The sequence below is a fragment of the Ptychodera flava genome, chromosome 9 (assembly GCF_041260155.1).
Source record: "Ptychodera flava strain L36383 chromosome 9, AS_Pfla_20210202, whole genome shotgun sequence".
NCBI lineage: Eukaryota > Metazoa > Hemichordata > Enteropneusta > Ptychoderidae > Ptychodera > Ptychodera flava.
The window spans coordinates 68310-94119 of NC_091936.1; the positions used below are offsets into that span (position 1 = coordinate 68310).

General features: G+C 38.6%; 2 protein-coding genes across 5 annotated transcripts in view; one reads left to right on the forward strand and one right to left on the reverse strand.

Moving 5' to 3' along the window:
* Positions 1-5211, reverse strand: part of LOC139141341 (large ribosomal subunit protein eL27) — a 39915-nt gene extending 34704 nt beyond the window's left edge. Inside the window, exons 1-3 of the mRNA XM_070710977.1 lie at positions 5098-5211; positions 3425-3512; positions 2825-2994 (exon numbers count right to left, since the gene is read on the reverse strand). Of these exons, the coding sequence (XP_070567078.1) occupies positions 2825-2994; positions 3425-3505 (251 nt within the window). The 5' untranslated portion in view covers positions 3506-3512; positions 5098-5211. The remainder of the gene's footprint in view (positions 1-2824; positions 2995-3424; positions 3513-5097) is intronic.
* Positions 5212-5471: 260 nt separating this feature from the next.
* LOC139141338 (ceramide synthase 6-like) overlaps positions 5472-25810 on the forward strand; it is a 281300-nt gene continuing 260961 nt past the window's right edge. For 3 of the 4 annotated variants that reach the window (XM_070710972.1, XM_070710975.1, XM_070710973.1), the window contains exon 1: positions 5472-5758. In XM_070710972.1, the coding sequence (XP_070567073.1) occupies positions 5589-5758 (170 nt within the window). In that variant the 5' untranslated portion in view covers positions 5472-5588. The remainder of the gene's footprint in view (positions 5759-25810) is intronic. The other variant, XM_070710974.1, reaches the window with a different exon arrangement.

A 25810-nucleotide genomic window follows, 5' to 3' on the forward strand; every position in this document is an offset into this window, starting at 1 on the left:
GTTTGTCAACAAACACAACGTGTCTTCTCAAACTCGAAGTATTGAAAATCGAACGGCCGAAGCTATACTCACGTTGACGTCTGTGGCTAGCGTTCCGATTTGATCATTATGGCCGATCCGAACAATCGCCGACTCGCATTGCCGAGGCAGTCAGTAAATGTTCTGATGTAGACCTATATAATATTATGTTAAAAAGAGAGCAAAGAGACGCACTCAAAGAGTTTTAGCGGCGGCAGAGATGTATCCGCTATTTTACCAACAGGGCCCCACGGTATGGGAAATCTATGATTTACACGCTGGCACCGAAAGTTATGGACACACTTAAGAACCGTTCAGGATCGATCGCTCTGGGGATTTCGCCCCTGATTTCACTCATGAAAGATCAAGTTCAGAAGTGCAGTGAAACGGGTGTGAAGGCGGCTTTGATCGGTTCAGATCCCCGAAACGACGTACGTACCAAGGAACAAATTGTGCGTAGTAAATTCCAGGTTGTGTTCAGTTCACTAGAGAGCCTATCATGACGAGAGAGTGGCGGAGATTACTCAGTTGCGATGTCTATCAAGAGAATCTTGTTGGAATTGCCATCGACGAAGCACACTGTGTTTATTTTTACAAAGGCAGGCTCCGCTGTGATGTCCAGACGTCAGTTCCACTGTAGAGTTGCTTCAGTTTCTCGGCGATATCAGTCATTTTCGAAAAGATCGACCTTTTCTTCCGAGAGTCTACAGTCTCTCCGCAGACTGCACATTCTGCTGCGCTCAGCGCGAAAGTAAAAATGTGAAAGAGGCTCCCCACCTAACTATCCAAAATTTTTTGTGTCGAGTTTGTGTTTGATTCGTTTCAAAAATGTGTTCCTACATTCTTATGCGATTGTTTGTGTTAATAAAAATGTTTGTTTCGCCTCGGATTTTTGTAGGGAAGTTTGGATTAGTGTGTACGGTAATGTTTTGTTTGTGTAGAGTTGCTTCAGTTTCTCGATATCGGTCGTTTTCGAAAAGATCGACCTTTTTCTTCCGAGCTCCCCGCAGACTGCACATTCTGCTGCGCTGCGCTCAGCGCGAAAGACGCTATGGAGTTTTTTTTATAGGCGTCAATTGAGCCAGACAATATTGTATCTACATGTAAGTTTATAGGCCAGCCGCTTGTCGTTGTTTTCATCTGCCGAGTAGAGCGATTATGCAATGTTGACGCTGCCGATGCAGTTGATCGACATTGTTGTCTTGACTACCGCGTGTTCATTATGCCCGTAAACAGCCAACGTGAGCAATATTCAAATTACACTACCATGATTTACATATTTGAAAAGTCTGTGAAGTCAGTTGTGGGCGGTACTTTTTTTCTTTGAGTTTGCCGCGGCCAAGTACAGTGTGCCTTCAGTCGTGGTAAAGGGTCGTAGGTCGCAGTGCGCCGGAGCGCCCGCACGCGACTGAATCTTTCAGTCTATTGGACAAGCTGTTTAAGAAAAATTTTTTTTATTAAAAACTGAAAAAAATTACCCAAAAATACAAACACACAAATATCATCCACAATTGTACACACCTAATTTAGAATACCTAAAGGAACCTACATACCAAGTTTCAATCAAATCTGACAAACGGTTACTGAGTTTTAGCAGTTTGCAGGATTTTTCCTTTTTTTACCTCATTTGCATATTTTGACACTGACATCTTCATTTGAACAAATTCACATCTCCACCCCTAGGTGCACCTGTACACCAAATACTAAGCTGGTAGCTGCTGCGGTTTAGGAGGTTTTGATCTGGACGGACTAACAGACAGACATACATACTTACATACATACACACAGACGCCATGTAAATGACATGCAAATGAATGATTCACCTTATACAATAAGCTCACTTTGGTACACAAAATGAGAGCTAAAAATACAAATTTGTATATTTCAGGACAATTTCAACATATCTAACTATTGTCATCTCTGTACGTCTGTGTACCAAATATTAAAAGCTGTCTGTCCAGGAGTTTTAAAAAGAAAATACTGTTTAAGATTTTTTGACAAAAAATGACAATATTGCTCCAAAATAGTAATTTTCCCAATTTTGTTATAATTTCAACCAATTAGAAGAGTAACACCCTTGCAAAGATCCAACCCAAATTTGAGAGCGATTGAGCTGGCGGTTTCAGAGAAGAATAATTTTTACTGAAAATGAGAAAAATCACCAAAAAATTCAGTAAAAATACAAAATTAAGGATATCTTCACAATATTCATAAAACTGTTTAAGGTTCACCTAAGGTACTTGAACACAAATTTTCAAAGCAATTAAAACAGCGGTTCGAGATATCAATTCTTGACCATTTTCACATTTTGTAAGCTCATTTGCATAATTTTGGCAATGCAGACTTCATTTGAACAAAATCCCATCTATAGCCCAGGATGCATCCACACACCAAATAAGAAGCTGAAACGTCCAGCGGTTTGCGTGTTTTTGATGTTGACGGACATACTGTACGTACATACATACATACATACATACACACATACATACAGACGCCATTGACTTCAGCTTATACGATAAACTCACATAGGTGAGCTAATTGTAACAAAATGGTCGCCACGCAGCCATATTGAATCGTATCATGAAACAAATTGACAGGCATATGTATAACATAAGGAGTAATCCTTGTAGAATCGTACCAAGTTTGAATTAAATCGCTCCCGGCATCTCTGAGATATCTGCGTGAACAGATGGACGGACACACGCACAGACATGACCAAACCTATAAGTCCCCCCGGCAATGTCCCTGGGTACTTACAATAGACCAAAAATGTAACATTAAGGATTAACCAGTGGTAGACTCTTACCGTGTCGGCATAAGATGGTTGTAGTTGTAAACCCTAATGAAACTCTTGATTTTTGAGCGCTGTGCCAATTTTTTCTTTCCCATTCTCTTTGTAACTTTGCGTGGATACTTGTCTATTCCAGCAACAAGTGCATGTCCATATGGTTTGTCTGATGTACCTTCATCATAGTTCTGTGTTAAGAAAATAACTTGTTTTTTATCCATACTTGCTGCATGTTAGATTTCCATTTTACAGTTACTGAAGCTTGGTCTGAATTTATTATTCCCTGAAATGAAACACTTTTAAGGTAGACTTTTGTTGTTTAGTTAGAATGCATGTGGTCAGAAATACACATATTGAACTGCTGGGTACATATAAACACCTTTTAACATAGTAAGACACTCAGTATTGCAATTACCAATATACACTCTTGTGCACGAGGTCAAAACTGTATTACAGGAAATGTACATTTATGACAAACTGCAATTACTGTACAATGAAACCTGGTGTCGTTGTTGTTTGTGTGCGTATGTGTGTGTGATTGGTGACTGTATAAAACTTGTCCTAAATTAGCTGCTGTTAAAGTTCATAAATTTATCTTAGGTGTTATTATTATTGTACCTTGACAATGACAGCTTTGCGTCCAGCAAAACGTCCATTCAGGATCAGTACAACCTTTGTTGGTTTCATAAACTTGCCCATCTTGGCTCTGCAATGAAAAAATGATTCCTTTAGCATCAACATGTTTCCAGTACAGTAATGCAATTTATCAACAGCACAGATTTTCCTACTATTCAAATTTAACTTTCCTCAGTTCTTCGCACTAAAATAAAATTTGTAAAAATACCGTCATTCGGTTTGAATTGGTCCATTCGAGAAATATTTAAACCAGGAAAAACAAGAATGACAAAAGCAAATAAGGTCTCCAACTTAGGTACTGGAGGTCATCTTTAGGAGCATGCATATCAACTTCTATAGCAGTGGTTAAAATTAATGAAAAACAACATATTCCATATAGTGAAATAACACATTTTTTGACCAAAAATGGCAAAAATTGCACAAAAATACAAAATTGCAGATTTCATCATAAATTCAAATATATCATATTAAGTTCATCTGTAGGAACCTGTATACAAAATATCAAAGCTGTCAGACGAGCGGTTTTGATGAAATAAAGTTATGAGCAAAATTGACAAAAAAATTCCTTTAAAAATACAGATTTGCATATTTCATCACAATTTGAACAAATCTAAGTTGGGTTATCCCTTGGGATCTTTATACCAAATAACAAAGCTGTCTGACAAGCGGTTATGAAGAAGATGATTTTTTACCAAAAACACCTTTTTTGGTGCTAATTTGCATATATTTTCACACAAAAAAAAATGCCATATCTTTGCCAAACATGGTCCGATTTTTGTAATTTTTACTTTGATTTGCTCAGAAAATCTTACTCAAAAAGCTATCACAAGAGTAAATCTATACTTTTAAGTAGTTTTTTTAGAATTTTTTTCTGTAACACTCAGGAAAAAAAGTTTGTATATTCAATTGTGAAAATGTCGTACAGGGTCTTCGGCATTGTAGCTCTACTGGTGAGCGAGGTCACAAAACCAAAACTCACTGACCGCCTCACTATAGAGCTACAATTTTGCAGCTCGGCCACAGCCATATCTAAACCATTTAGGTTGGAAGTCTACTGCAAAACAACACTATCATCCCCCTGTTGTTTGCCGCTACTTAAACAAGTAGTGATCTTGTAATAAATTTTGAAACAACTATACAAACAAGTTACACAGGTGTAATTACATCTACATAAACTTCATCGTCCATTCTTACTGTATATAGACAATGAATAAAATCAAACAGGCGTACAGCAAACCAGCTGTTGCTCCGATGAGTAACAGAGCTCAAATCTAACGTCGAAGAGAACTCGTCGCAGACAAGTCCTTCTCTCGCTTGAAGTTGTTCAGGCGCTGAATAAATCGCACATTCCCTTTACTTTAGATAAAATCAAAACAATAGCCAACAGGTATTAGAACATTTATAGTATTTCCTGAATGCGTGAAAGTGGCGTGTGCGCATGGTGCGAGGACAACATAAACATCGATGATCGAGTATGTACTCATATTTTTGTTTGCCCGTAAAAGATGGTCATCATAATATGTGGACGAAATAACTTTAAAACAGAGTGAGATACATTGCAATGGTCAGCTATTTATTCTTAAGATTGCCACGTAAGTTAAAGCTGGTGTCGATGGCAAGGGATTGTTTCAGCGGTAACTTTCGTGCATCCTTACCAAAATGGCGGCCCGGGCGAAAAGAATATGAAGGGATTCGTTTGTTTGCAAATTACATTGGCAAGTGCAAATCGCGCGAGATCTCAGTAAACTCCCTGGGCAACCCAAAGCTGGCTGCCCGCCGCCGTGGATGTCACGCCCGCTTGTAATTTTTGCGAAACACCGGCAAGCGTCGGCGTAGCCGACTAATTCAGTTTGCTAGTTATTAAAGACTGATAATGGCAAGCAACTTTTATTTATGAATAACTTAGAAATAGGGATAAAATGTAGAGTGCTAATATTGTCCCATAATAAGCATAACCTAAACGAGCGTGATGCTGCTTGTCGCCACTTTCCCTTATTAGTCAGTGGTTGCGTCCAATATAATGGAAAGATTCACTTCCGGATCTCTATTCCAGGCAGTCGCCATACCCTTTCACACTCCAAATACAGACTTAAAGGAAAGGGGAAGAGAGGTGTTTAGGATTGCAGTCTCTAAAAATTTCACAGCCATGCCCGTCGCAAGCTCCTGGTTCTGGAATGAACGCTTTTGGCTTCCAAGTAATGCTACATGGGCTGACCTAAGAAATTCGGATGAGGCAAGGTACCCTCAGATAGAAGATCTCTACATGGTCTTTCCCTATGCTCTTATAATCTTTTTCGTGAGGATTGTGTTTGAAAGGTAATAAGATTTCGTGTATATATGGTTTTTGATGCGTTTTTTAATGTAAAATGTTGCATTGTTAGTTGTTCACGTTCACAGTTGCTTTTAATGCTTATTCGTCAGCCGCCGACCCCTGTAATAATACGCCAGTTGTGTGAAACCTCTGACTGATCACCGACCACAAAATTAGTAGAGATGAGTATAAAGTAAAATGAGTTGAGCTCAATGCAAGGGAAATTTGTCATAACTGGCTACAATGAAGATTTTTAACACTCTCATGCTTGTGTTGTGTTGGAACTGAGGGCTACGAATACGACTCCAAGTAGCCTGGAGCACTTTCCCCAGCAACACGATGCAAACAAAGGGTGTGGTGGGGGTACGGACACACCTGCCGCGAACCACGATCCGAAGTTCACGATGTACGATTAGCATGTTATGCTAGAAATAGGTGCATTTTCATTCTAATTCACTTTATCGATTCATCTTCACAGTTAAATAACATTTTAGACGCCTTGTATGCATAAAGTGGTGACCTGCGATATGTGTGTTCGGAATTCAACATGTGCTGGCCGGTAAGGGACTGGGAAAAAATTATAGAGACGAAGGGCGAATTTTTCAGAATGATGCTGAGAAAAGTGACTCTCCCCAATTGTTATGCCGTCCCTGTACGTGCTATAGTCAATATCAATAATCTTTTATTTGACAAATATTTATTAATTCATAATGCGACGCCTCAGACCGCCACCTCTGTTAGCTTGCCTATAATTTATAGATATGCATAATTAGTGAGGTACAGGATGATTTGAGGGGCGAAGGTCGGTGTCCCATACCAGTCACAGTTTGATAGAAACCAGCCTTCTGTGACTCTTATGTAGGATAAGCCACAGGCTTAGTTACAGAGGGGTATAGGGCAGGTCAAAGGTTGTAAATTCTCAAAAATAATATTGTAAAAATCTTCTAATATTATCATGGCTAGATATTTAGCAACCTTACCATATGCCGTCTACAAAATGAATGTACAGAATTTTGATTGATCAATTTTTAATGTAAACAATTTTACGGGCAGTGTGATTTTGAAAAATACTGGCCCTCCCTGAGCCCTATAATTTCTCTCGAGGCCCTTTCTGGATATGCCCCTTTATGTAGAATACGTAAACACACATTCGCTGGTGACCAGTTCATGCATTTAGAAGGCGGTGTTAAAGTCCGAATGATGATTTATCAATGAAAATGAATCAATGAATTAAATTTGAGTGAAAATACACCTATTTCTTGCTTAACATGCTTAATCAGGCAGTGTGAACTTTGGCTCATGGCTCATGGCACGCAGATTGATGCTCGTGGCTCGCGGCACGTGGCAAGTAAATTAGGCTTACCCATGTTGTGGGGCAGGGCTATACGTATCTGCACTGATTCTCAGTAAAAGTGGTCAAAGTTGAGGCTTAAACGGGTTTTTATGTGATGCCGGCTAAGGGACTGTTCAGAATTAACTTCCAGGGGGAGCCTGGAGGATTTTCTATTTTCTGGGTAATTTTTTTTAATTATGGAAGAAATCTATGACCCTACCTCATCTTTCCTGTTTTTTAGCTCATACATGGTATAAAATACCAAAACGAGCTTATATGGTGAGTCGATGGCGTCTGTATGTATGTGGGTATGAATTTGCGGATGTATGTCCGTCACACGCAAAGGCTCCCATACTGCCAAAGCTACCATCTCAGTATTTGGTGTACAGGTAGATGCAGGGGTTGAGATGTGACATTGTTCAAATGAACATGTCAGTGTCAAAAATATGCAAATGAGGAAAGAAAAGGGGGGGAACCCTGCAAATGTGCAGGGGTGGTGGCAGTAACTGAAACAGCCCACACATCTGAGTAAGAGATTTTTGACCTTAACCAGGGCTTATTTTTTGAAAATGGCTGGAGAGCTAAAATTCACTCTCCTGAAGCTATCCAGGCAAGTGGTAGGCGAGTGATTTAGCAGCTCCCCTGAAAATAGTCAGGCGAGTGAAAAAAAAAATTGTGTCATCTCTTGTGATTTGAATATGGCACTGCTGACATTAGGAGAGTGACTGAGCAGGTCCCCTGAAAATAGTATGGAGAGTGCATGAATAAAATTCCTTACGAAAACAATATGCACTAGCTGTCTTTCTTATTGTTATGAGAAGGGAGAAAATACGGCACAGTACAATAAATTACCCGCAATCCTGTTTGATTTGTACCAACGACGTTAATTTTTTTTACAACTTTTTCAGTTCTGCATAAAAGCAATAATATGCAGACTCAAGATAATTGATTAATTATATCTATTAAAAGTACGTTGAAATATTGAAGAATAAATTTCAAAGAAACTGTTAAATAACCATAAAAGTCACATTCTGCAGGTACTATAAATGCCACAGTTTTGGGAAGCAAGTTATGACCAACTGAAGGGGTCATTCTCTGAAAAAAGTTAGCATGTAAATTTCTTTCGTCTTTTCTATTTGGAAAAAAATCAATATTATTTTGTTTCATAAAACAGGTGCAACTGGTCTCCCTACTTCCCATCAAGTTATTCTGTATGGCTGAGGACACAATCAGTGGAAAATTTACAAAAATGCTGTCTCCTCTCTCAATCAAGCACAATTTTCAATTTACAATTCCATTAGTACTTTTTCAGAATTTTTACAACTAGTTCAAGTATTTGTCTACACATGGGAGACATGGTAGACTTCACAGGGGAATCTACGTTGGTACAAATCATGATGTATTATGGGAAATCTGTAGTACTGTGTATGGGTTATGTATTTTGATAGATGGAACAGGATAAGCAGTGTTCTCCCACCCAAATGTTCATAGCATCCCTTATGAAAATTTTTAGCCTGCTGCACAGTGTTCCTGCACAGGTGCGGCACTAGTGCAACAGACAATTACTGTAACTCAACTGTAAGGCGACTTTTTCGCATGCAAATTAGCTGCTGCCGCACAGGCACAAGAAATGATAAAAACAGTAACTGTGCGGCAGCTTTGTGCAGGAACTGTGCAGCAATATACAGCAGGTTGCGGCAGCTCTGCTGTAAGGCGATTTTTTCTCATGCAAATTAGTTGCTGCCGCACAGGTGCAAGAAGGAATGAAAACAGTAACTGTGCGGTAGCTTTGTGCAGGAACTGTGCAACAATACAACAAGTTGCAGCAGCTTTGCTGTAAGGTGATTCGTTCGAATTATACACATTAGCTGCACTGAGCAAATATATAGTGCAAGAAATGCTGAAAACAGTAACTGCAGTAAGTTTGTGTTGGAAATGTGGAAGCCTGTGATTGCACAATAGCCCTTTGAACTACAGAGTACCTGAAAGACTGTGCAGGAACTTCACAGAAAATTGTGGCATCTTGCAGGACAGCTACCAGGAGTAGGTAAAATTTGCGGCAAATTATTTTGCATGTTACTGCAGATTTGCCGCAAACTACAAAATGCAAAATTTCCTTCATAAGTTGGCATAATTCCACAGCAGTCAGCTCTGGGATAAACTTTTACCAATTTCAGCAACAGTAAGAAAACGAAATACTTTTAAATAGACAGAGATACTGAAAACAAAGAAGCAACACAATTAAGTGACAGCAAAATTTCTTGTATTGTACCATAAGTTTCAACGTTTTTATCTTTTCCAATGATATAATACATTCAGCTCAGATATGTACACAAAAGTTGTAAAATCGCTCGTGTAAACATGGCCAATGTTAGTGACACCGTTGAAAACCTGACAGACTGTGGAAAGCACAAGATGTGTTTTATCCAACTAAGCTCTGAAATACCAGTTTCACAAGAAAAATGGTCAGCGCAAATAAAGTTATTGTTAAATAAAAGACAGAGAGAAAAAAGATTAAATTCAATTGTGGTACGATTTATTTTAAATGCCATGTTCATTTCATGCCACAAGTATCTTCAAGAGATTTTCTTTTGACTCGAGAAGTTTCATGTAACATTTACATTACTGTCATAGGCTGCGATTTGGCTTTCTGTTCTCTGAATTTCTTGTCCCTTCCTCACTATGCATTCTGAAAAATACAAATCGTTCAGGGAAGAGTATAAGTCTTTACCGTTTGACCACACATTTACATGTAAACATCGCAATTTGATGAAAGACATCAATAATTATTTGAAAAGAGACAAAAAAGTTGAAAACTTGAAGCAAAAAAATGCATATACATTTATGATTATTAAATTAATAATGATCAAATGTCAAACAGCGGACAGCTCGCCGTATGTTGTTTACATACCAACGGCGGCGACGGGCGACAATCTGCAAAAATCTCAGCACTTACTGTAACTGTTGTGAAACGAAAGTGAATTCAGTATGATCAGTACTCAACGAAAATTTATCTGTAGCTAACATAGATATGCAACGATTACAGAACATTATAGCGATGAACAGACGGACGGTACATTGACTTACCGGTACATTTGAGAATGGCTCGCAGAGGCTGGATGATTTGATCCCGGTTCCGGTTGCAGGTCTCTCCGAACCGTGTGTACATACTTAGAAAACATAGTCAGCATTTTTACTGCTGTTCGCGTTCACAAATTTTGAAACCCGTCAATCTCTGGTGCTGTATACACGTTTTTCCAACACTGTGATATCATTTGGCTGGCGATTCCATAGAAAGATCACGAAATTGTCCACTAGATAACTCCCTAACAACAAGTACACAGCCGATGGTACCAAAATCTAACTTCGCGCCGATCAAGCCTCATGACGTTAACGAAAGTGCGATCTATAAATCATTACGCGATTTATAATGTAGTCCCGTTTTTAAACGTTGGAATTGACTCTACATTATTCACCAATCCGTTATGCTTTATACTTGATAGAGCACCCAATTTACAAGTATAATGAAACTGGTTATTTTCATCATAGAAAGACTCAAAATAGAGTAAAATTTCTTTCAACACGAAGATTCAATATCAATGCGCGAACTGAACTTGATGAACCGTGACCTCAGAGTGTAAACATTTCGACTGCTCTCAGTCTCAGCGCTGGACGTTCACGAAGCAGCGTATTGGATTTTCGTACAGCGGTCGGGATGGGGTGTGAAACACCCCAAAATTGTGCTCGGCAATTATCTAACGCTGAAAACATGGACAAAAGCATTGAATATCAATCCAGTCATAACAGAAAGCGAGATTTTGTTAGCGATGACAGGACACAGACTTAGTGCTGGGCACTGTACGTACGTACCGTATACTGTATACACTGCTATAGCGTGAAGTCTGAGCACGTCCACGACCCTGCTTGGAGCCAAGGTACTAGTAGCGGGTCCTGCGACATTGAAGTTTATTTGTTTGTTTCTACAATGGAAAGTTCTCATCTGTCGATATTTTTAAGGTACAGATTTGCAGTAATAAAAGTCTACGACGCGTCCTTACACAAGTTACAGACCATCATAGATTTCGTTCGAAACTGTTTCAGTGCATTTTGGTATCACTCGCAGAAAATACAGAGTTAAACTTGCAAGTCAGACAAGTCCCTGTTTTAAAAATTTGTTTTCCTAAAAATTCAGTTGTCGATTGAACCTTGATTTACCAAACCAGATCGTCGAAGGGGGTACTCATGTAATGATGTACATGTCACTGCTGTATAATACAGATGTACTCTTTATATCCATCATCCTGCAATGTTGTTGAGTTTAGGCCTGTGTCGCTTTCGCCAGCTGAACTGTGCTTTAAAAGCTGTCCATTATCTAACAGTTTTTATAATTTAAAAGTTGGATTGTCTGTTATAAAAATAAATGAATGCAAAATATAAATTTTTTTTCTTGAATATGACTGGTCACGAAGTGCAATGGTACACTGTACTCCTGCTAATGAAACAATGGGCCATGTACCCATCATGTGTTGCTCCATATTTGCAGCAATAACCAATAACAATCTGTACATGTAATGTCATTTCTGGCACACAAGCTGCACACTTTGATGGCCTGCTGCACACAAGCTGCACACTTCAAGGTCTGTTGTACACAAGCTGTACACATTTTACATTTGCCGTACACAAGGTGTACAGTATGGAGATTATTGCACAGAAGCTGCACAGTTTTGTCTCCTGCTGCACAGTTTCTGCTCAGATTAACACTGTGCAGAAACTGTGCAGCTAGCTGCATTTTCCTGCACAGCCTCTCTTGCACAGCTTTCCTGTGCAGCACTAGTGCAGCAACTCTACGGCAGAGCTGCCGCTAGTCTACAGCAGAGCTGCCGCACAGTTTCATTTTCATAAGGGATATTGGCTAACTGTCAACATTTTTCGAAAAATAAATATGCAGAAATGTGGCCTCTGTTGTATTCATGGACAAATAGATGAATTTATAAAAAATTAGATATATTGGCATTAAGACAGAAACCTACCAAGACAACAGTGCTGTCATCAAACATGTTTGGTTTTGAACATGGAGGTATTTTTACCTCCATAGTTTGAACTACGCTGAGTACGCGTACAGGACTAGATTTTACACTGAATCGTGCTACCAGCAGTCCACAGTCAAGTTTAATGTTTCATTTGTTTACGTTTGTGGCCCGCTGAAATATCCTGCATGCTCGTTGGTCTTCAATCAAAGTTAACTTGGCCGATTGTTACCGCGATATATCAAAGTGATCACAAGTTTACATATCACAAAACAAAACGAATTTATCATAACAGCCATGTCGAGGTACACGATCCGCGGTGTGTACAGTCGAAGGTGAAGAGGGCCGAGGGCTGCCAATTGTTTTAAGAGGTACCATTTTACGACAGTCACACAGAACTCCTATGCTGTACGCCAAAATGTTGCAAAAATTTACGTCTTTCAAAGTTTTACGGTAGAATGAACTCATGATCGTTTCGTGATCTCTTTTTCAGAAGTATCGGGTATCTGTCCAACTTTTCAGAGTCAATTTAATTATTTTAAGCTTTCAAAGACCCATGAGACCTAGCAGTTGCTCAGGCTAAACTGTTTAAATAGAGATTATGCATTTGTTTCCGCGAGTTGCAACTTGTAGTCCCAGTCATCATGTCGTAGACATTTTCTCCACGTTCAATCTCAATAGCATAAGCAATATGATCCTCGTTTGTCACGCATATTTTCCTATGAAATCTTGCTGCAGCAGGATAACCGTTTGTGTTTTGAACACTTCGAAAGAATATGGCGGCCAAGAAAACGGAGTTGGTTTGAGAATGTGGGAATGAAGGGCTGTACTTTGTACATTTGTGTACATGTAAATTCCAACCGTAGTGATGCTATAGTGAAGTGCTAGGCCCGCCGTCAATACGCTATCACTAGACGAGTACTATTGTTATACTGTATCACATTGTTGCACCTAAAGCGATCCATTCTATCGCTAGTATCTGCTTGCCGAGAACGTAATTCATACTGAAGTGAAGTGAACTGGATATTGACAGTATAATTTTATTCGCTACACTGTGCTTCGCGGATCGATCGGAGGAGATTAGAGTATGTTACATTTTGGATACAACGTGTGCCTTTGGTCTCAAAAACTTGGGTCCCAGCTGTGGCGCGAGCAGCTAATCGCTCTCGCGGAATTTGATTTGCGCGAGCGGTAGGCGAGTGGAGCGATCGCTCGCCTCAAAACATAAGGTCTGCTTAACCTATTTGTATGGAGGGTACCTATTATGTGTGGGAGTGGTGGCAGTAACTGAAACAGCTAATTAGTCATTTCCTGTCATTGTTTATGAACTCTGACATATTAACAGACCTGCTCAAACCATAGACAGTAGAGGGGTTGGGGGGGGGAAGACTGTCTATGCTCAAACTAAGAGGGACTAGCTGTTCTGTTATGCATGTTGCTAAAGTTGACCTCCAGTATCTAAAGTTTCAGACCTTATTTACTTTTGTCATTCTTGTTTTTCTGGTTTAAATATTTCTTGTTGTTTTTCTGGTTGTACTGTGCAGAAATAATTGTCATAACATCAACGTAGAATTTTCCTGCACTGAACAGATAGAAACAACACTTATTGTTGATCTTTGGTACCAATTCTGATCAAATTTGAGCGACACCGTATAATTGCGGTATGTTTTTCCGTGGCCCCCCCCTAATGTATACATGCATGCTTACACATTTCCGTGGCCCCCCCTAATGTATACATGCATGCTTACACACTAAGACATATCCAGTCTAACAAGTTGCAGGAGCTGTAGTAGACATTTAATCGATGATATATCAAAAAATTTCAGGCAGGGTTATGTGACTATAAAAAAGAATGTTTTGCAGGGACTGTAAGTGGCACACTTTTGGAAAGGCTGGCAATAAATATATCTGGTTGTAAATTTCTGCAGAAAAGTTAATTACTAAATATGAATACTTCTTTTGTTATGGCTCATTGATACATGTGATGCACACAAAGACAAGCACAGAAGTCAGTTGGAAATGGTAAACAGAAAATCAGAGGACCAGATAATTGGCAAAGTAATATATATCTTTGAAGTTTAATGGTACATCATTTGCAGATATCCAGATATTTATGGAAAGTGAGATGTACATGCACAAGTTCAGCATACATTTTCATTTGATGATGCTGAATAACTTGCAGACTAATGGTGAAAGTTTTAAACATTAGGTATTAAAATTGGCGAAGCCAACTAGTTTTTACTTTTCTTTTTTTTTCAAATTTGGTTGCCATAAAACCAAGTAGCTGCCACTGAAAGCAACAAATGCTGAGGAATATTTTAGAACATTTCTTGAACAAAACACCTTATCCATAACATGAATTCATATGTTATTCTGCTCTTTCCATTCACAATCCAATGTTCATATTAAAATACAGATAACGCTGTGTAAGTCAAAGTTCACATTTTGTCAGCAGTCAATTTTTCAAAATTAACAGAGCATTCATATTTCAAATTTTTTAAACCAACTTTAATATTAAGGTAGCTTTCTGCCTTTGCGACGACCTCTTTTCAAACGTGAAGTTTGCCATCAAGTTGTGTATTTCTACCCAAGTATTATATATCACCTGAAAGCTATTTCTATGAATTTTTTGTTTGATCAAGAAAATTAATGGGCGATGAATTTTCATGAAGATTTTAGTGAAAGTGTAATGAAATTGGGTAAACTGACTTTAAAAAGTTAAAGTCAGAGTGGAAGGGGGCTATTGTCTAGGTGTCAACAAGTAATTGCACTTCATAAAACTGGCTACAAAACTGTGTCTCAGATTTTTGAAAAAAGCCTTTAAGTTAGTTTTTTCACAGTGCTTAATCAAAGTTTATCAACCGATTAGTCTCACAATGCAGTCTAATTAAGCAGCGATAACTTGACTCTAAAGACCTACATTAAAAAACTGAGAAACGGTTTTAGAGACAACATGTCACACCCTCACACTGGGTAAAATATCTTTATTTCATCTCACTCATGCCAGACCCTCACACTGGGTAAAATATCTTCATCTCACACATGGCTGACCCTCACACTGGGTAAAATATCTTTATTTCATCTCACACATGCCAGACCCTCACACTGGGTAAAATATCTTCATTTCAGCTCACACATGCCAGACCCTCACACTGGGTAAAATATCTTCATTTCATCTCACACATGTCACACCCTCACACTGGGTAAAATATCTTTATTTCATCTCACACATGCCAGACCCTCACACTGGGTAAAATATCTTCATTTCAACTCACACATGCCAGACCCTCACACTGGGTAAAATATCTTCATTTCATCTCACACATGTCACACCCTCACACTGGGTAAAATATCTTTATTTCATCTCACACATGCCAGACCCTCACACTGGGTAAAATATCTTCATTTCATCTCATACATGTCACACCCTCACACTGGGTAAAATATCTTTATTTCATCTAACTCATGCCAGACCCTCACACTGGGTAAAATATCTTCATTTCATCTCATACATGTCACACCCTCACACTGGGTAAAATATCTTTATTAGTCCCCACGGACACCGTCCGGGGGGACTTATAGGTTTGGTCATGTCCGTGCGTGCATGCGTGCGTGCGTGCGTGCGTCCGTCCGTCCGTCCGTTCACGCAGATATCTCAGAGACTCCTGGAGCAATTTCATTCAAACTTTGTGCGAGGATTATCACCTATGCCATACATAATGCACATCGATTTGTTTTACGATCTGATTCAATATGGCCGTCTGGCAGCCATTTTGTTTCCTGTATTTGATGTCAGTGCGTATGTTCACGCAAATTTCTCAGTGATGTTAGCAGCGATTCCATTCAAACTTGGTACATAGATTACTCTATATGTTATACATATGCACATTGATTTTTGTTTTGATCTGGTCTAAAATGGCTACGTGGCGGCCATTTTGTTTCCTATATTTTACGACTCTGCGGGCGTTCACGTAAATTTCTCAGCGATGCCGGGCGGGATTGCATTGAAAGTTGATACCTATATTAATCTCTATCACATATATATGCACGCCGATTTTTGTAATGATTCGATCATGAATGGCTGTGTGACGGCCATTTTCTTTCCTGTCTTTGATATCCATCCACAGGGTCCCCAGGTATGATCCACAGGGTCCCCAGGATGAAATTAATATTAATGCTGTGTCCATGCACAGGGGCTTATGAATGCAGATATCTGAGATATTCCTGTGCCAATTCTTTTTAGTCCCCACTGACACCGTCCTGGGGGGACTTACAGGTTTGGTCATGTCTGTCTGTGCGTGTGTACGTGCGTCCGTCCGTCCGTCCGTCCGTTCACGCAGATATCTCAGAGACGCCTGGAGCGATTTCGTTCAAACTTGGTACAAGGATAGTACCCTACCTCATACAGATGCACGTCGATTTGTTTCACGATGCGATTAAATTTGGCCGCGTTAGAGGACTTTTTAGTTTACGCCTCCATAGACTCCCATGTATAAGGCTGTTCTCCATAGACTCCCATGTACGGGTATAAGATAAGGCCAAGAAAAATAAAATTTAGTTTCTCATCGTATTCATATTGCAAAAAGGATGCAGTGACACAGTTTTTAGTCCCCACAGATAAAGTTCAGGGGGCTTATAGATTGGGTCATGTCTGTCCGTGAGTCCATCCGTTCACGCAGATATCTCAGACACTTTGACCTAAAATGTCACGTGACCTTGGTGACCTTTGACCTAAAATATATATATTTGTCCATAACTCAGTAACCACAAGTGCTAAACTTTTCATATATAGTATGATGGGACACCTAATGACGCCACATATTGTACCTCATTAATTATGTGCATATCTAATTTTGAGCGAGCCAATAGAGCTAGAGGTCTGATTTTTACCTCGCGTGCGCATGCGCGCAGCGAGGTTATGGTTTAGGCGTTTCTGTGTGTGTGTGTGTCTGTCTGTTAGCACGATATCTCAAAAACGGCTTGGCAGATTCCGATCACATTTCGCACACAATTTGTTCTTCAAATTTGCAAGAACTGATTAGTTTTTGGTGGTTGTGCTTTGCGAATTTATCAAGTTATGAGTAAAAGAAAATTTGTGGCCTGTATAAGTCTATGGGACGCTAAATAAGTATGTTTGAGGGCGCTATACTAAAACATTTTACACAAAGTGATTTCTGAATTCAGTCACTCGGCCGCGCTGATCGCTAATCTTGAGTTTTGACTGTTGATGTCGTCGTGTCGACGTTTGACTTTAAGAATCGTGTGGGTTACTCTGGACATAGCGAACCAAAAGCTAGATTATCGAAGGTAAGCGTCATAATATTTGATCAATGCATTTTTCTCTGAGAATGAGATGTAGAGTGACACTTTTCAATCTTGTTTGTGTGTCAGCGAATTTATATTCCGGCATGGTTCCGCTGAGATCAGCATAATATTATGGCGACGTATTGACAGTCTGTGTCTTTTAAGTTGCTTTTCAAGATTGTATTAGCTACAGAACCAACAATTACAAATTTTTCATGAGATTTCTATGTTGGCATTGATGTTAAATCAGCAGCAGTAGGCTAGCTCCTGCGTACAATAGGTCTGCGTTTCCCGGCGGTACGGTGGTAGGCCGACGGCTTGTACCACACTGTCCACAGGACAGCACGTGGTAGAGGCCGTGTGCACAACCTGTACGCAGAGCTTCGAATACACTAGACAGAGTTCGTGTTTCCGTAAATTAGGCATTGAACTTGACAATATAGGCAATAACCAGAATCATCGGCCATCGCCTGACAAGTGCACCATAGTCAGCTGTACATGAGTTGCGTGGCGTGGTGAGCAGGTTCCCATGGGTATTTATTTTTTGAAACGCGTACTTGTACTTCAAAGGTCACGAACTCATTTTGCTGCTACACGGCGCGGCACAGATGATTGTATCGTTTTTAGGCGCATTGAGATACTGTGAAGTAGGTCAACTCGTTCTACATGGCAATTTTATGTGAAATATGCAGAATTTATACGCAAACGCGACCTCTGCCAGTCAAGAGCCTGCTCAGCCATTTGCACTTGCATCGACAGATATTGTTAGATCATAATTTTTCAAATGGTTTCTTTTCTTTTTTTTCATTGTGTAATACAGTGGGGATAATGTCAAATTTAGATAGATTGGATTAATTTCGGGAATAAAAACAATGTAATGTCATAAAAGCCAATACCCCAAGAAGTACTTTACAAAATGTGCACGCGAGGCCATTCAGTTCATATCTGGTTGGTATATAGGGATAACTGTGCAATACAATTTTTTTGACAAAATGTCACATGACCTCAATGACCTTTGACCTCAAATATACATATTTGTCCATAACTCAGTAACCACAAGTGCTACACTCTTCATATTTGGTATGATGGGACACCTTATGACGCCACATATTGTACCTCATTAATTATGTGCATATCTAATTTTGAGCGAGCCAATAGAGCTAGAGGTCTGATTTTTGGTATATAGGGATAACTGTGCAATACAATTTTTTTGACAAAATGTCACATGACCTCAATGACCTTTGACCTCAAATATATATATTTGTCCATAACTCAGTAACCACAAGTGCTACTCCCTTCATATTTGGTATGATGGGACACCTTATGACGCCACATATTGTACCTCATTAATTATGTGCATATCTAATTTTGAGCAAGCCAATAGAGCTAGAGGTCTGATTTTTGGTATATAGGGATAACTGTGCAATACAATTTTTTTGACAAAATGTCACCTGACCTCAATGACCTTTGACCTCAAATGTACATATTTGTCCATAACTCAGTAACCACAAGTGCTACACCCTTCATATTTGGTATGATGGGACACCTTATGACGCCACATATTGTACCTCATTAATTATGCACATATCTAACTTTGAGCGAGCCAATAGAGCTAGATGTCTGATTTTTGGTATATAGGGATAACTATAGGATAGAAATTTTTTGACAAAATTTCATGTGACCTTGATAACCTTTTACCTAAAATACATCTTTATGTCAATAAATAAGTAACCACAAGTGCTATGTCCTTTATATTTAGTAGGATGGGAGACCTTATGACAACACATGGTTTACCTCATTAATTATGTGCATATATAATTCTGGGCAAGCCAATAGAGCTAGAGGTCCTGATTTTTGCATATAGGGATTAATTAGCAATACAATTTTTTTTTCGAAATGTCACATGACCTTGATGACCTTGATGACCTTGATCATACTTATGTAAGCATAACTCAGTAACCACAAGTTCTTTATGCTTCAATTTTGATAGCATAATAGACCTTAAGATGTCACATCTTGTACCTCATTTATTATGCGCATATGTATTTCTTGGCTGGCCAATACAGCTGGAGGTCTGATCTTTTTTCCTGATTTAGAACCATAACTTAGACATGCCTCTTGTTTCAAATTGGGAACAATGATGTAGACCTATGTGTCCATAGATCTGAACGCCACACTCCAGTGATACTTCTTAATGACCACATTTCCCTGCCCCATCAAGACTGATACTCCTATTACAAGTGGGGACTATGTCATTGTCAATGACTTGTTTCATCTCACTCATGCCAGACCCTCACACTGGGTAAAATATCTTCATTTCATCTCACACATGCCAGACCCTCACACATGGTCAAATATCTTCATTTCATCTCACACATGGCTGACCCTCTCACTTGGTCAAATATTTTCATCTCACAATTGACTTGACCCCACACTGTAAAATATTCCTTTGAACTGCATCTGTTATATTATTGAATTGTTTCATAGCCTTGATGGAAAATTTTCATATCAACTCCCATGAACTGTCCTCAGATATCTTCATTTCATGTCACACATAGCAACCCCCTGACACTGAGAAAAATATCTTCATTTCATCTCTCACATAGCTGACCCTGACTTTATTTCATCTCAAACATGTCAGACCCTCACACTGGTAAAATATCTTCAGCTCTTTGTAGGATATCTCCAATCTATCTCATTCAACAATCCTATCACGTCAGGTAGAATATTTTCAATCAGTTATTTATACTTAAGCAATTCCTGCGTGCACTATTTTAATCTTGTGGATCTGCATATGTAACACATACCATTTATCTGCTTAGCAGAAAAGTGCATCTTGACACCTGCTTAAGGAATGTTCAATAATGAATGTGCATCTTTTGTCAAGAAATTTAAGAAAGAACTATAGTTTTTGAGGTCATGATCTCATTGTGGTTACCACTTTGTAAAGGTATAGGGATATTTGTCCATGAATTGTTTTGTGTTAACAGGACAGCAATAAAATTACAGATTTATTTTAAAGAAAGTATTTGTTTGTGAAGATCTTTATTCTTGTTGAAGTGATTGAAAGTGTGTTGTTAAGTATGATTTTTGTGCAGCAAGTATATGTTATGGGTGTTTTGCCTCTTTAATTTCATTGGCTACCCCACCCCCTTTTGAAAATGTAGTGATCCGTATTGTCTTAGTATTTATTTCAAACACCCCAAAAAGTTTGAAACTTGTAGAAAGCTTTCATTATTAGTCCTTTGGGCCCTGTGGGCCCAAACTACTAATGTGATGGCGTGGCCCAAAATGCCCAATGTAGTGGGCCGTATGCCGTGGACGCAGGCTCAAAAACGCTTCAGTAACTTTTTCTGAAATTTGGTCTGATGGTCACTTGGGCATGTATCTCGAACGGTCTTTTTTGTTTTTTTGATTGAATCATTTTAAAGTAACTTTTTTAGCTTGTTTGAGAAAACCACTATTTTCAATATTTCCTCAAAACCACTGATTTTATTATTGTGATGTTTGGCATGGGTGTTTGTATAGTTGAAATGCCGTCAGAAATATTCAAAAATTTGGTGATACATGCCTTGTATTATTTTTAAACAATATTTTTATTCATTTTTATTTTATATTTACTTGATTTTTACTCACTTTTGCTAAAGCTATCGTCTGCGCATGCGCAAAAATGTAGGACAAAATCTTAGTTGAAGAATCGAAACGGACGCCATCTTGTTTCTCGGTACGGTCACATTTTTTACGTTTTAAACGTTTCACTGTGTATTTCAATATGTTTCATAGTTATGAAGTTGACAGTGATGCACTTTTGCGGCTGTCGTGTATTTTTTGGTATGAAGGGCGCCTTTGATCGACTGAAGAATGATGGCCTCCGTAGGCGATAATCACCGGTACCGGCAGGCATATACACTTCTATAAAGGAAGCAATCCACTAACCCGTATAGGTCAGGGGCTCACTTAGGGGAGAACCACTTAATTTCTGGGGGGGGGGGGCTATGGAGGATTTTGAGAGAGAAAAAAATTGTCACCAGGTGAAATAGAAGAAAACAATTAAGCATGTAATGGCTTGAGAAAAAAAAAATCTAATAACAGACAGAAGTAAAAAGGAATTGTCACAATGCTCTTGAAATGAGCTAAATTTTGGAAACTTCATCCTCATGTATTCTTTGCTGGCATGCTGCCATACGTGCCGCAAATATTTTTCCCACAAGCAAATCTTATGTGTTTTTTTTTCAGCACTTATGATATAAGCATTCACTACTTTACACCTCAGTATACTCGATGTTTTCCTTGAAGTTCCCTTTTCTGACCCAAGAAATCATTTTTCAGGATTTCTGTTGCAATATCTCAATGGCATAGGCAATATCTAGATGGGACTATTTGACTTCTGTAAATTGTGAAAATTTAAAACACAAGACAGGAGTCAATAAACTAGTTTTAAACCAATATATTATTCTCTCAATATAAATATGTTAGAGAGATTACAGGTTGACAATGACCACAAGAGATAACATCTCCCCTGAGAACTTAAAGAAATTGACTGTTTTAAAGAAGAGCAAGTATAGTACTAATCACAGTTGATTTGCCAAAAAAGTGTTCTATAATTTAAAATTGTAAATATACTAGAATTTCCATTTTTTTTTCATTTGTTGGAATTTAAAATGAATATTACATAAAATCATCCTGTGATATGTGAAAGACTGGCTTAAATTTGAAAAATTGCACTGCTACTCCATTTGAAAAAAATTTGATGCAGGTCTGACAGTAGAAATAAAAACTTGCTGTCACTCTGACTGGGAAAAAAATTGCTCCCATACCCACTTCCTCCATGCCCCCTCCCCCAAGAAATCAAATAGTTCTCCCCTTAATACGCGCATGCGCATATAACAAGTTAGCATTGTTTTGCAAGCTTCAAGGACTTTGAAGAAACTGACGCCATCTTGTCAATCTAGAGCGAATTTTGACATTTTAAAGTTTTTAGCGTGTATTTGATGATGTTTTGTTAATATGAGGTTCACAGTGATGGTACTTTTGTTGCTGTCGTGTATTTTTTGGTACGAAACGCTCCTTCGATAGACTGAAGAATGATGGCCTCCGTACTCAGTACTCACCTGGTACCGCGTACCGGCGAATCCATTGCTTTTAGCAATAGTCCTACAAGGCAATCCCACCGGCGCCCGTACTTATAGCTTGGTGAGAGCGAAGGAACGCTCTCTCCTTCTTCATCCGTGTCATAACTAGCGTCGTTTTATGTTGATGTATTGTCCTTTCGACACAGCGATAACTTTTAGTTTTCAGTTGCTCATTTTGGGTAATTTCGTCAGTTGTGCGTTGATTTTGACATCATTGTTGACATCGATCGCTAAAAACAGTGTGTGCTTATGTGCTGACCGATTTACTAAGGAAGTACGCGCACTTCAGAATCACGGCAAAATCCGACATGGCAATTTGGCGTGATCATCAGATCATCAGAGATTGCACTTTAGCATGGTCACGATAACTAATGTTGTTTGTTTCACTGTTGTTACATATATTTCCACTAAAAAACCATCAGAATTTCCTCGTGGCTACTTGAAATCGTGCACTGTCAACATCACTATGCTTGAATGTAGACTGTAGTAGACTCTTACTATGAATTACATCGACTGTCACTGCATATTGCATATGTGTGCAAGGCACTCCGTATCATATCAAAAAAATGTAGTTATTGCGACGTTGGAGCTGCCAGAAGCCAAAATTTACAGTTTACGAGAAACTTATCTTACATGTAAAACTCAGTTCTATTGTGAACAAAGTGCAAGCTATGTTGTATGGATATTTTGTATCTATCACTGTGTCAGAAAATCAGAAGGAAACAACCAGTCAGAGAAACTGTGGTCATGATGATGCTGTCCAATTTTAATATTTGTCTCTTGGCACACACCAGATACTCACGACTGTAAAACAACATTTCAATATCATTGTATATTCAGTTTTTATATTTAGTTTGCTTTTCACCATATTGTATGTCCTTCCCCGTACTACGTAATTCAAAATTAAATATTGTTTTTGCCTGTACATATACTTGAGGGGTAAGCTTATTCAGTCTCATACATTAAAGATGCACTGTTGACCTACAGTGTCCAAAATTTTTTTCATTGTACTGTAGATGGGTGTACATTCCAAATAGTAAGTACAAGTGTAGTGAGTGTAACAAGCAAATGTTTTTTAGTCAATGGCCCAAATTTATTTGATGGACAATAAATACACGTGTAATCAATGCCAACAATCCAGTTTAAGTTATTTGGTTTAGATTCGCCATGGTCCATTATATTACAATAGTTTGTGGCTAACTTTTCTCCCCTTCTGTATTACATAAGTTCACTATTTCCTGTTATAGATATTGTTGATCCAATTGCGTCCCATCTCTTATTCGTAATTCACTTTCACACATATACTAAGGCTGTTGATACTTAGATTCCACACTTGAACTTAATTCTGGAGCAGTAACTAACCAGAATTATAATATGCTTTGCTGGAATCCGGCAATCTGATTGGCTGGAGCTGGGGTTTATATTCTCAACAAGAAGACCTGCGCGTCGCGCAACATTTTTGAGCTCGCGCAAATTTCGAACGTCAACTTGAGAGCTCAACGCGCCGTAATGTCGAACAAGTCTATGGCTTCAGATTGATTTTGATTGTTAAATTTTAGTCTAGTGCAGCTTGACGAACCAACAAATGAAGAGTTTCTGTAAGCAGTGGAGGTTATGTTACACAACAACATAATTTTTAGTTTTTTGAGCGTTTTTTTGAAGTAAAATTCTTCAAGTTCGATGTCTAATCGCGATACCGATGCGTTGTGTAACCGTATTTTATGAATTCAACTGTGCACGCGCGCGCGCTCTGAAACATTCTTTTTTTTAGAGTTTGTATGCGGCTGGGCGCTCCTGAACGCTCGTTCCAAATTCGGCCCTAAATAACGACATTGTCCACTTGTTTTTAACTTAAGCATATTATAATGAGGTTATAAACGGTGCTCTCGGGTATTTGGCTGCGGATATAAGACCTCTGGGGTGAAAATTAGCATATTTGGGTGAAATAATCACCTCGCTTCGCTCGGTAATTATTTCCCGCCAAATATGCTAATTTTCACCCCAGAGGTCTTATATCCGCAACCAAATACCCTCGCTTGCCGTTTATAACCTCTAACAAATAACTGTCATAATTATGTCCAAACAATTTGACTTTTTGCAAAATTTCACATTTATGGCTAATAATAAACAGTAAGGAGGTACAATGGACGTCGGTGCCCCCGGGCCCCATGTTTAATATTGCTTAGATGTATTTTAATATAAAATATGCAATTATATTGGTTATGAAGGTCAAAGGTCATCTACAAATAATTATGATGGGAGCATTTAAACTTATCTAAAACAACATAAAAATGTTCACATTTATAAAAGTTGGTCATATTGAATTAAAATTTTGTATTACTGTATGAATCTATTACATTGACACATCCAAAAATTGAAAAAATGTGAGTCCCTTAGTATTCAGTCCCATCATCCTACACTAAAGCTGATACCAGCACCCCTATCAAATAATGGTGCAATCCAAAACCAAAATTATCTTGTATACTACAATATACATCATTTTCTTTTAGTTTGGCTGGTTACTTTTTATTCTCATTGTCATTAAGTGATTATTTTTCATCCATGTGATTTTTGTGTTATTTTATGCAATGAGCTGTCCCATCCATATCATGAGTGGGTCAAAGGTCAAACAAAATAGACCTCTAATCCATACTTATAGGATGAATTGAGCAAATTTTAGGAGTACAAACTACTAATGGTCCAGAACCAAAATTTAGTAAAATCTCAAAATCTGAAAATTTTGACATCAGGGGTGTTTTTGCTTGACGCGGCCCATATATAATGAAACACGTGAGCATTTTCAATTCATATCTGGTTTAAAATGTTGATCAATTGAACTTGAGTAAACTGTTATGGTATTTTAACGATCTATCTGATTTTTTTCCATCACAAAAATTCTTCTTGAACTAGCTCTTCTGCTAATGAGCTTACATGAAGCACCTTTCCACTTTTACATACACTCCGAGGCTGCTCAATACAGCACAAGACATCTTCATATTTCATCATCTCTAGATGGTTTCTTATTTAGGAAATATTTCCTGCTTGACCTGGGCATTTTTGCAGGAAAGATATGTAGATCTCCTTGTCGAACGGATCTATCTCCTTTGCCTGACCGATATTGCACAATCATAATTCATATACTGCAGCGACCCAATCACCTATTTTGGGGTTAATTTCTTCTGAATCCTCGCCATGCCGTTGTCTTGTTACCGATGCACTTTTAGCAGGAGCCTTAGATGTTGAAGGACAGCAGACAGGAGT